The 13,592-nt window shown below is 33.5% G+C and overlaps 1 protein-coding gene across 7 annotated transcripts in view; it reads right to left on the reverse strand.

The window, feature by feature from the left end:
* The window catches only part of LOC128216457 (FERM domain-containing protein 4A-like), a 106,926-nt gene that overhangs the window by 20,285 nt on the left and 73,049 nt on the right, over window positions 1–13,592 (reverse strand). For 6 of the 7 annotated variants that reach the window (XM_052923033.1, XM_052923027.1, XM_052923028.1 and 3 more), the window contains 3 exons: window positions 13,157–13,261; window positions 10,931–11,072; window positions 9,410–9,557 (listed from right to left, as the gene is read on the reverse strand). In XM_052923033.1, coding sequence (XP_052778993.1) covers window positions 9,410–9,557; window positions 10,931–11,072; window positions 13,157–13,261 — 395 coding nt within the window. The remainder of the gene's footprint in view (window positions 1–9,409; window positions 9,558–10,930; window positions 11,073–13,156; window positions 13,262–13,592) is intronic. The other variant, XM_052923029.1, reaches the window with a different exon arrangement.

Here is a 13,592-nt window from a genome sequence, read left to right on the forward strand (position 1 = left end):
GTCTTTGATGGTGATTTTAAAGCCATTTTAACATTATTATTCTCTTCATCCATGGAAGCATCCATACTTTGTAATGTGTCATTTAAACTACAGTCCTTTAATCGCACACTTGCTGCATGCACCATTGTGGACGGCATTTTTGTTCAGTACTCTTTTAATTTATTTAAATCCATACACATGTGTACATCTAATTAAGTCCATAGTCTCTCTCATAAAATCTTGGTCCTATCTGTCTTCACAATGAATATATCAAATTGATATAACAATATAACTCCATGTTTCCCAATAATGTGTATATTTGTTAACATCCAATACTGAAACAACTTAATTAACAGTTTCTTATTTCTGATACACAGTTTCTATGTCTGTCTGACTAAGTAAATATTAAGGCAGAAAAAGTCAGAAAGGAATTTATCAAAAACTATAAAAATCCCCAATAATTTGTCAGTTTCTCATGTGTCCATTTACATCCAATATTTCCTTTGATTGTCACTATCAACTCTTTCACAGTCTCACTGTAAACCAGTCTAGTACAACTAAGCTGTAAACCAGTCAACTTCTCCACTGTTGCATGATGGGATACTGTAAAATGTCTTCTGCTCCACTCAACTACCAATCATATCAAGTAATTGGTGTTATATGACCTATTATTGTGCTAAATTTTCCTTTTGTCTCTTTCAATTTTGAATAATTTAACTTTCTATAAATGTCAAAGGTCCAAGTAATACTAAACTTGCTCACTATACTTTTGAATAATAGCTGTCCATTTGAAAGATCCACCCATGATAAAATATCCTCAAAACAGGGTCTTCATTGTTTTAAAGCACCAGTATATTTCAGCAATGTTGCAAGTGAATTAATTTAAACAATGATAGCTTTCACTACATTACTTTTTGAAACATTTGTATCATTCACAGTCTATTAAACTTCTTTTTATAAAATGCCAAATGGTCAATCAAACTGTCTGATTAACAAAATACCATTCTTTTTTTCAGATTGTATTTCAAAAACAATCTAATATTCTCTGGGAATAAGTCCAATAAGATATGATTATTTAGTTTTTCTCACAATATTTTCATATCCTGTAACATGCAAAATCGACAGGAAACTGTAGCTTATGAGAACACCGTATTATATCCTGTGTTGTTTAAACGCAACTACCACTTATATTAGTCCTTTATTACCTAATAATTTCAAATGCCAGCTATCAAAAATTCTTCACCTTATCTGTCACATTCACACAATTCAATCCAACAGCTTTTAACCATATAGATCCATTTGCAGTTTATCACTAAATAAATATTTCCTCTCTCTTACAAATTTAATCCGCTTTTAAAATGAATCCATTATCAGCTTTTAAAATCAGTTTTCATTTTACTCCTTCGAACATTAAAAGCCTTAAGCTACATAAAACAATAATAAAACAAACTAATGTTATTCAATTTTAACAAATTTAATTCTCCAGCCCTAAGGCCAGACAGCCATGAAAATTTGGTTAAACACCAAATACTAGATAATATTGAATCATTTAGTCTGGTGATGTTCAGTAAACACTTCTACTCCTTCAAGACCACATTCAAAGTTAATCCTGTTTTACCAGAGTTTTTAATCAAGCAAAGCCATGAGTGAATCTTGCATGTTATTTGATTTTCCAACTTGATAAAAATAGATAACTGAATCACTAGTGTACTTGTATTTTCTGTAATGGTTAAGACTTTTACGTGAATGAAAGAGCAGGCCAACCACGAAACGTCAGGTGCGGGGGGGGTTTTAAATTATCACTTTACATCTCGATGAGCATACTGATGAGCATACGTTAGGTATGTGTAGAAAATACTACAACAAAATTGGCCTGAGGTATGTTTTCATACAAGGAAAACTGTCCACGCCTTAAAGATGTTATTCAATGCATTGGTTGTAATTATCGAAGATTGACATACTTTATGAAATACCAAAGATTAATGGGCAAGGCCGAAGTACCCTAAAATTTAACCAAAATACTTCATCCTATCACATGATCTGATCTGGAAGTCAGCCTATAATCAAGCCCATAAAAGTAGCCTGCCAGCCAACTGTTGGGTAAATTCAATTACATTCGGTCAAGTAATTGGCAGAAACACAAAATTCCAGAAGTTTTCATGTGACTTTTTAACAACCAAGATTCACTATCATTGCTGCATGTTCCTCTACAATCTCAAAACATGACAGTTCATTCAATAGTCAAAATTGTTACATCCAAGTCATTTCAGAGCTTTTCCATTCATCAACATCAATGTTTACACAAGAGGGCACAAACATCAGGATAATCCATATTCAAGTTTACAAAACACAGAAAAACACAAATCAGAAGTCTAGACACAAGTATTACCGATTCTGCATCATGTTTCCTGTTTTCACCAAATATCAGGTGATTCTGAGGCCAGTATTTATCTAACAATCATGACCAACTGGTAATTTGTAGGAACATGAAAGTCTGGAAAAGCCACCAGGATTCTGGCTAGATCAAGGCAGATAACTCTAGGATGGGAGACTGCAGCCTTATCAACTTTATTCCACAAGGACTCTTATCTCCTACATCATTTCATTACACCTGGGAGAAAAAGGCGCCTCACAAAAAAACATACACTGTAATCACTGACAAAAGTACACACATTTTAATGATCAGTCTTCTACCCTTGGAGGAAAAGTACATGCATTACAGCAGGTACAACATTTCAGATAGGCGTGTAATTTGACCTGCAGGATACATGTAGTGATAAACATCAAGCTAGGGCTGTTTTACAAAGAACCTGTTATCCTCAATGGTAATAAAAACTTAATAAACCTTATTTAAAGTCATCGGTATAACACTTTACATCTTTTCATTCTTTTGCCCAAAACTGGTTTTAAGTCAGCTAAACCGTATAAAGTCCTAAATCCCTGGTTTTCATTGAAGTTCAACAATATTTTTACAATAAAATGTATTTCCTTAGCTACCATATGTCTCCTTGAAGAATTTTCAATTCTAATAATATAATTACAGAGGCAGTCATTTTCACTCCATGTGGTGATAGAAAAATATTGACTAAAGATAGGAAATTATCGAAATTTATCTTATGCTCTTTATAATCCATCAATTAATATCTTTAAAATAAACAAATACTGCTGAGAACACCCAAAGAGTAAAACCACATTAGCACCTTCTCAAAAGTATGGCTAGAAACATTGCTAAACTGTCAAAAACCTAGGGTAGCAAGGGTCACACTTCCTACTGTGAAAATGGGGGCAAAAATAACAAGAAAAGTGCTATAACCTTTTCAATGTATCATCTGTTGCCAAATATCAATAAACGTCAATTATAATCATACAAAGAAATTTACCAAACAAATAATACCCAAGAAATGAAACAGATACCACCAGAACTTACAAAAAAAGTTATAAAAGTAAACTTCTGAAATATACATGATACAAAATATTTACCTGAAAAATTCAGAGTTCCATCCAACTTGGTAATACTTGACACATTTAAATTTGTAGCCACCTTCATGATTTTAATTTTTTCTCTGGTAAGCAGGTTCTATAAGTGACTCTAAAACAGCTCTTTTCACACCCAAATCAGCCCAGTTATGTAAGTTTATGGCCCTTTACCACTTGCAAGATCTGGCCTCAACAATTTAGTACCCCAACAGTTTTAGTATTTATGGCCCCTTTAATCCCAGATTTGGGGTCATAAAAGTTCTGCAGTATGCTACAGAGTCCCAATCAGAGAAGTACAATTAATAATCTATTATCATTAATCTTGTTGAAATCCTTGAAAATTCAAGTATTATTTTGATTAGACCAAGATGCTATCTGATAAAAGGATCAGAACTGCATGTAATTTGATTTCAAGCATCATCAATATATATGAAAATCAACTCCTAATTAATTACATCAATTAGAAACCAAATGAAGTATTTCAAATTATAGGATGCAATTTGTGTTGCAAATGACTGGAATAACTTAGTTTCTTAACCTAATAGCAATTAAATGCCCAGAGGGAACAACAAAAGCCACATTTTTCTATTTTCAAAGAGACAATGGGCTATTATAGCACATTGTCTTACACCAAAGTAAACACATAATTGTCCAGGAAACACCCACTTTGTACACAAAAATGTGGTACTTTCAAATGATTAAGACACTTCCTGTGTCATCATTTCAAACATCAAGGCACATGATGACTACTTTAGGTAAACAGATTATCTAGAATATTACTGCAGATTTTGACATAAGATTGTTTTTTACAAAATATTGTCAAGAACTATACAAATATTGTCAAGAACTATACAAAATATTGTCAAACAGACTAAACATAACCAAATAAGGCCAACCTGTGATCATTCTTGATAACAAGCTGAACAAAAGTCCTGTCTCTTAGTTCCTGTTCAGCAAAGTTACACCTTGTTTGCATTTTATTTAAAAATGAGACATTTACTAAAAAGAGGGCCATTTCTTAATGAACTTGGAACCAAACAGTATAATGGTATATAAAATTATATGATTACATATTAACCATATTGTGTGTAAAATTTAATTCACTGAAATATGTTCAATAAGATTTATAAAATTATAAATGTATTTTATGATAATCAAAACTTACATTTCTGTCCACATTGAGTCTTCATGGTACAGGTTTTCAATAGCAATAGGTTGACAAATAAAGAAGAATATGAAGCACTATGATATAAATAAATACAGCACACAGTCAATCTCAAAGGATATCATGGATAATGATGAATATATTTTAGAACAGCATTATAAAGTTGGCTCAAAGTCATCTCAAACTCCACACCTATCCAATCAAAAGCCTTTCTCAGATCAAAGAACACTGTTGTTAATACCTATTGAGATGTAAGTTGTAATCATTACAAAACAATGGCAAACTGAATGGTAAGGCAATAGCACCTGTGAAAACTATCAGGAAATCATCAAACAGACACTTCCCTAACTGTAAGTCACTAAATACTAATCAATTAGTGATTAATTATAATGTACTTATTTTTTCCATTCTCTCATGTGATAATTGGGTCATTATAACTTTTGAAATGATTGCTGGTGTGAAATGGTAATTGATTGTTTGTTATGCCTCATCTATTTCAAAATAAACATCACAAAAAATCAATGTTTTTTTCTATAACTTTCTACAGCATATTCTTACTATGGAAATATTTTTATATAGAACCAATTGCATTTGTCATTACACCATGAATTAAACATTATGAACAAAAATGTTTTAATTCTTTATTTGTAAGGCCCTTTATAATCCAATACACTTCAATAGCCACTGTAAGAAACAATAGAGGAATAACATTTTTCTTGAAAACCTAATTTCTCTCAGAAAACACAGAATGATGAATGACTGAGTCAATCAAATGTCATATTTTTTCTCTTGGACTACTATAAGTTTGAGTTGTGGATATTGTTGCACATACTATTGTAAGTTTCATGACTTTTGTGAACTAGTTATGGCCTATGTAAATTCCAGTTTTTGCACAGCAGCAACAACACAGAAAGATTGCAATGTTATTCCTCAACTATTTTGTCTTCAGCAAAAACAGGCAAGTTCATCAAGTTCCATTTTTTCTCTGTGGTAAAGGATTTCTCAAAAGCATTAGACCTAATGGTACCATAATGTGGCATTTAAACACTCAGAGTACCACAAGAGTGTCAATTTACAATGGAAATGTTACAAGGGGAACACTGCAACTCTCTTGAGAGTGAAGTGATCTAAAAACAAGCTCCATTTTAAGAACAATACAAAGTTCAGCATTGCAACTGTGGGAAAATTTCAGCAAGTTCAACCATATTTCAAATGCCATGGGCAAAATGAAATTGCAATGACCAAGTTAGATCAAAGAATAAAATGTAGTTGCATCATTTGCGAAATCACCATTTCCCATGACAAGACAAAAATGCAGGCTAATCTAGTGTAAAACTAAACATTTGTCGTTAAAGACCAACATTTTTTGTCTTGACAAGACTGCTGAAGTTCTCTAGAAAAGAAAAATGATTGTTGGTTAGGCAGGGACCATCAAAATTTGGGGCTCCAATTGACACGATTAATGATTTTTTAAACATAAATACCAAAAGTTATTAAAACATCACATATATGTATAAATTGTCATGACTTACAAATAGTACATGAAACTTTTCAATGACGTTGAAAGGAAGTTGTTGTAAAATTGAGCAATCATATCTCAATTCATCAAATTATTTTGACAGAAAACACAGAAAAGTGTCATGTTTTATCTGAAGTAACATCCATTAATTTGAAAACAATTTATAACAATGTTAAGTCATGTAATTTTAATTAACAACTGTGTCCACTTTACTAAAATGTATTGCCAATTAGGAATAAATTGACACCAGTTTATAAATAATTGCAAATGAAAATAAACACACAGTGCATTACAGAGATACGTCACTTCTTTTTAATAATTGGAAGTTTCAATAACTATAAATATTGCACTCAAACAAGTCACATAAAAAATAAATAGAAAAAGTAAGACAAAACCTCATTTTCTAAAAGCTGATAAAAAATACCAATATAATTTTAATATAAATAAACACTCAAGTAATAATTATTTCCTCTTGTCTTTTTGCAGAAAAAAATATTTTTTTGCTACTAAGCATGTGGTATAAAATTCAATTTTATCAGCTTGAATGATCTTTTTTCAAGCAAAATGTTCATTTTTTGCTAGTGCATGGTATCATGAAAAATAAACTTGTTCCACACCATGTAATGAAGGTACATGCACCTACCACATCAGACACTCCGTTAAACAGGTGCGCTGGCTCAGTTTCATTCTTTCTGATTGATTACAGTTTACATCAACCTAAACAAAGATGACAATGTATGGTTTCTTTTTTGGCAGCCACCAGAAATACAAAGAAACCTCATAAAAATTACATGAACCATTACATCCAATAACAGGTTTTTTCAAAATTAAATATACAAGGGTTGTATCTTCCTGAACATATTTTAACTTGCACACACATACTGTCAATCCTTTGTGTTTTAAAGACCTCAGCATCAATAACAATTTCACAATCAATTGCATTTCAATTTTATGCTCCAGATGATTTTAAGTATAAAATATTTCAACATGAGTGAAATTGGTCTAGAAAAGTCTTTTTTTGGCAAATAAAACATGCCTGATTAAGGGTGATGGTTAAATTTCAATTATTTTCAACATCAGTTCCTATAAATGCCTTTTTGACCCATGAAAATAAGTGGCGTGTGGCTCAGTACTTAACTTAACAAAGATTCCATTCGGACAATAACAAAGATTTCATTGGATAAATGGGTATCAAAATAAAATTAAAACCACAAAATGAGCTTGGCATGACTACAGTTAATAACACAAGCAAAAGGTCATTGTTTGTCGGACAAGTCACAATAGCTTCCAGCAATAAACGACTCCTTCTATCTGGTCTCTTTTTGTTCCCATATAATTTTATTTATTACCGAAACATTAACGAAGAAAATTAATTGATAATACCCCAAATTTCACCTGTTCTCCTTTCAAATTAATATGCCCTTAAATGTATCTGGTCTTTCATCAGTTACAAAATCTCGTTACAAGGAAAACATTTGGTCTAATTATCCAACCAACAACATGTTCATTATCCAGCAATATAGTTTCCATCATGCTACCATAAAACCATGAGATAACTACATCACGCCACAAAAGTCAGGATTCAATTTTTGATCATCACCATGTTACTTGAATAGGTGAAGATGAATGTTCATAGTCAGATGTAAATGTAAACGGTTGGGCACTTTGCAAATTGATGGCAATTTTATAAAACTTAAAGAATCTTTGGCCCAAAGTCATATTTTTGCGTGCCCATCACCACTCATGCTAAATGAAGCCTAAAAGTCCAACATGGTGTGTAAGTTCTACTACTTTAGGTGCAGGTTGAGTGTATCACTTGCATTAACTCCCTAGTTCTTCGATACAAATGTCTGAATTAAGAAACATCACTATTTGTAAATTAAATGTGAAATTAGATTGACTGAGCCAATGTTAGACACTTCAATGCCAAAAAATGTATTTGTTTGAACCCAGAACCTCTTGGGTGAGAGTCTGACACCTAGATCACAAGACCACTCTCAGCAAAGGTCTCTTTCAGCTTTTAGCCTTCTTTGAAACCAAACCAAGCTGCAAAACAACAATCTTATTCCATGATGGGAACAAGAGCACAAGAAACATCAGATATTACAAACAAACTTTCTTTCTTCTGATAATTCCCCCACATAGTAAATTACTTTCTAAATCATATTCAAAACCCATTAACCTCTTCTGACTACAATGCGCCCCATAGCAGATAAACAATCTCATAATATTCGCATTTATAAGGCCAAAACCTAGACAACCAACCTCCATCACTTGCCGGGATGGAATTTATCAAGACCAATGTTCTCATTTGTATCACTAAAAATCGCATAAAGCTTTGTCTCAGTATGTTGACAATTGCATTAAGTTGAGAGGGGAGGACCTGATTAGCTGATTTACTGGCTACAATTTTAGCCTTGAGATTATTTATTATAAGGGAATAGACATCAATTCTTATGGTCATTTTTGCACAAAATATCTTTTACATAAAGAAATGATCTGGCTGACAGAAAGCATGGTAGCCGTTTGCCAGTGCTGATCTGTTGTTTGTTATTTAGACAAACAAGGGGAATAACTCAACAATTAAGAGAGCCAGAGTAATTAACCTTGCTATCTTTTTGTGTAGAAATGTGCATATTGCTTCTGAAAACAAGTGAACACAGTTTCAGTTAAATATCTTGGACAGGTTTTGTGTTATGGCCAAGATAAACGTTTTTGCAAGCCACAGCCACCAACAATGCAGCCACCAACAACGCAGCCACTGCCACAGCCACCAACAACCCAGCCACTGCCACAGCCAACAACAACACAGCCACTGCCACAGCCACCAACAACGCAGCCACTGCCACAGCCACTGCCACAGCCACCAACAACACAGCCACTGCCACAGCCACCAACAACACAGCCACTGCCACAGACACCAAGGCTTTACCTTAACTTTGATTCTTAAGAACAGATAAACTAACGAGTTAATTGTGCAGCAAATGGTTAGCTAATTACATTTTCCTTGAATATATAAAAACTATTTCCATTCTCATTTTATACATTCAACAGATTTTCACAAATTACTCAAGTTCCAGGTACAAGTAACCAATGTTACTCAGGCAACAACAAATTCAAGAAAATCATATTAAAACTTGTCATTTTTTTTTCATACAATGGTTCAGGTAATAACACATCAACATTTTGTCAAAAGAATATGAAACGCAAATACAGATAAGCCCATTTGAAAAATGAACAATATTTTCATCTTTCTAGACTATACTCACAGTTAAATGTTGAGGCCCCGAGGCTTGGAAGACTGGCTGAACTGCCGCTGCGACTTATGTCTGATCCGAGAGATCCCGTCAGTGACGATGTGCTGGTTGAGAGAGCCGACGCAAGCTCACTGGCGCTCCGAACTGATGGAAGGTTTGCCTAAAACACCCTCCCAACTTCAGTCCCCGGCCCATAAGGACGGGGACACCATGCCTGGGCTAGCAAATTGGCTATCGTTACAGCCCAATATTATGGGCTCAAAACACGATCATGCCTGGCACAAAACTATCCCAGCACAGATTTTTGATGTGTAGGCCAACTTGGGCTATCATTATATAACACTTTGGGCACCATATACATGCCATGAGCTGGGAACCAAAATTAGCTGAAAATTCTGTGCTTAAGCCCAGTTTATAGTGACTTATGACACTAACAAATGTTAGCCTGGAGTTAAATATTTTATTGTATGGGCTCTTAACACTTCCTAAAAAGATCTAAAAGGCCTCTTTTTAGCACTTGCTAAAAGCTTTGCAAAAAGACTAGGGCTTAAATGGGGATGAACTCCAGTCTTTATGGTAAACTGGTAATAGAACTTTGAATAAACAAACATACAGAACTACATCTTACAGTCACCACGATCAATTTGAAATGTTTAATAACATTTTGTTTATTTCTCAAACTCTGAAATCTATGAAATTATAGCAAAGAACTATTCATTAAAATTTCAAAAACTTCTTTCTCAAGCAATTTATTTCAAGGAATCCAACAATGTGCCATCATTATTTAACAACGGGGCCTGGAAAAAATGACCATAATTATGTGTTTTTGTTCTATTTCCAACCTATTGAATATCATGTAATAATTTTCTGAATTTTGTATGAACTTTGTCATTACAAAAATGGCCGGTTTCAAGTCAACTATTTCATTATCTTTTTTTATGACATGTCAACAGTTATAATTAAAGCATCTGTGAAATCAATTGTCTTTGCTTCTGAGAATATCAAATTAAACAGCAAAGACCATCATTAAGCACAACATTAAAATTCAAGACAGCTTTTTACAATTTTCAAGAAAAACTCTATAATTAAAGGCGCTATAGAACGAAAATAAGACTTTACAATTACACATATTTTTGAATTTTGAACAGTTGAAATGTTATGACCTCAATTAACTTTTTTTCTTGATATCACAGTTACTTGCAAGTCTGTAATTAAATCATACTTCCAGTCCTGAAAGGGGGACAACTCGTCAGATATAAACACATTCATTGGATCAAGTTAAACTTACTGCATAGAGCAAGCAAAGAGCTATTCTGACTGTATCTAAACATTAACGAAGAACTTTAAACTTAATGAAAAGCATGGCAGGTTGCAGTATCAGTCAGAGCCAGTGAACATTTTGAAGTAAAAACATTGGAACCATCAATGAAATACCAAAATACAATATTTGACATCTCCACTAACGAAGTACTGACTCCAATTTTCAGGACTAGTTCGAAATAATGGCAGACTCAGTCTTAACACTAGCCGTACCTTGCTTGCTTTTCGCTCGTGGTAGAATTGGTGCTGGGCTACGGCCATTGACCAGATACATTTTGTCAGCTGAGGCGTCGCTCCGAACCATGCGTGGACATTCACGTTTCCTGGACCGAATGTTCGTCTACTGACTGAGACCCTGTGACAGAAGAACATCATTTAAATATGGCTGGTAATGGGAGTAAAAAAAAAAAATTCTGTAAGAAAACACTTTCTGCTTTGTATACACCGACCATTCTTTTTACTACCAATGAATCTTTACTGCAAAATATTTCAAAATCGTTACATTGAAACAGAAGTGTATGTTAACTGAAAACACTTTTTAACTTAAACTGAACACATTAATTACAGAACATGACTTATAAAACCAGTTATCCCATCGCAATTTCAATGTCTGGACTGTAAATCTACTCTAAAAACGTGCCACATTCAGACAAATGGTTTTCTCAAAGGCACTAAGTACTAGCATTAATTTAAAGACTCCATAATTCTTAAACAAACTGTTAAGATATTGTATTATCACCATGTAACATATAACTTACTGAAGTCTACAGGTCTACTAAATTTTTGTATCCTTCGATCTATTCAATCTCAAACATGTAAAGATAGCAAGTTTATCCTAAAATAAATGTTATGACATAAAGCATTATGCTGAACACAAGAAATGCAGATATTATTACACGATATATATACTATAAACATTCAAAGCTGAAATTCATCTGAAACTGAATTTCAAACTAAATGAATGTAGATGCATTTAAAGTGTATCAAATTCAAGTGATGTAAAACACTCCTGTTCAATGCTCGAAAATCAATCAAATCGATGACTTTAACATTGACGAGTATTATTCACATATCCTTAGGTATTCTGTCAACACCACTTGTAAACAAATGTTTGTGTCAAATACGTCAGAGATTTGTACCGAACTCTTTTTTCCAATTTTACTGGCAAAAGGTTTTTTGAGTTTCGATTTCTAAAATTGTATTGAAAAATTAATACTGAAAGATTCAATTTTCCAAATCAAAAGAAATGCAGTGCATGGCTGACTAAATCCTGGGTAGTAAGTCTTTCAAACAGATAACGTTGTATTGAAATAGATGACGTCAGACAGAACAAGACTTAGTGCTATTTGTAAGCTGCACTCAATTAGAAAAACTCAGTTTTGCTGTATGTATGACAGTGATCTAGAACCAAGTTAGATAACTTTCTGTTAATATAGACATTAAGACTTGAACAGTTGCAGTCTCCTATGAGCAAAATCACCATGGAAAGCTTAAGCATAATGTTGATGCATTTAACATTATAAAACATGCCTGTACAGATATGTTAAAGATGTGTACAAGTCTTGGCAACGTACTTGACCCCAAAATCAACAAGATCGAAGTATTTATAAATGACATATGCAATGTCATACATGTCTAATAAACTGACACTGGCAAATTAGAGGCAAATCCCGGATTTGGTATGAGAGAGGCACACTTTCGAAGTGCCTCGGAGGCATGTCCTCCCTTTCCAAGGTACTCCCATAATAGGCTGTTATCATGTCAAGAGGGGTTTGGGGTCACTCCCCAGTGCAAATAACAACAGTCTTACATATGACAACCAAACACGGACGAAAAACAGGCAATCTTGTGTTACAATGGTAAAATAATTCATGAGATGCATGTTAACATTGATGATGATTACTGTGACAAACATCAAAATAGAACCTTGAACTTTCTGTGTATTTAAAATAGAAGAGCAATAAAGAAATAAGCAAATGCAACATCATGCGTGCAACACATGGGGATGACAATACTTGTCTGCTTTTCTCAGTCAACAAAGGTGCATAACTCAACAAATATTGAAGCAAGAGTGGGCCTTGCTTCACACCCTTATTGTCACTGGTAACATGTTAATATATATATATTACAAGAGTTTTTTATGGCAACAGCCTAAAAGTATATCTTGGTTGATTGAAATGTATGCTTGGGGCTTCAAGTATCAACAGATGGACATATTTTTTCAGGTAACAAGAACATTGTTACATGTTATTCACAAGATTTTAAGATGTTTTACTGAGGTATTGAAAAATTAGTTTGGGTGTATGGAATCTACATGAGGATCATCTGACCTCTCTCAGCCAATCGGATAGCATCATATACGTATGAGATGATATTCAATATCGTTTTTCCTGCAAACATGTCTTGGACAAATTTTGTGCGTTTTATTTCCAGACTTACTGTGTGGTTGGGTCAGAAATGGCTTCAGAAAGCTCGTCCGTCTCATCCAACGGTTCTCGTATGGCATCCTCGTACAAGTTGAAACTGCTCAACGTGTGAACCACACTGGACGAACACAAATACATAACAGAAATCAGCACCACCCTTCAAGTTTTTCTTTCCATTTGAAGTCGATTTTTCATTATATATTATAAATCAGAAGTTTCAGGAACTTTCTGAGCAATTTTCATTCTTAACATCAATGTTGTTTTTATTTTGTGTGGTAAATTGGAAAGTTTATGCAAAATTTGTATTGAACAATCAATTACTCTGCAATGAATTTGAAGAAGCAATTAAGTGAAATTTATTGAGAATAAAATTATGTTACACATAGAAATAGTTCTGAAAATGTATATAAAACTCAATCTTCCCTCAAATTCTTAACAAATTTGATGTA

The sequence above is a fragment of the Mya arenaria genome, chromosome 14, assembly GCF_026914265.1.
Source record: "Mya arenaria isolate MELC-2E11 chromosome 14, ASM2691426v1".
Taxonomy (NCBI): Eukaryota; Metazoa; Mollusca; class Bivalvia; order Myida; family Myidae; genus Mya; species Mya arenaria.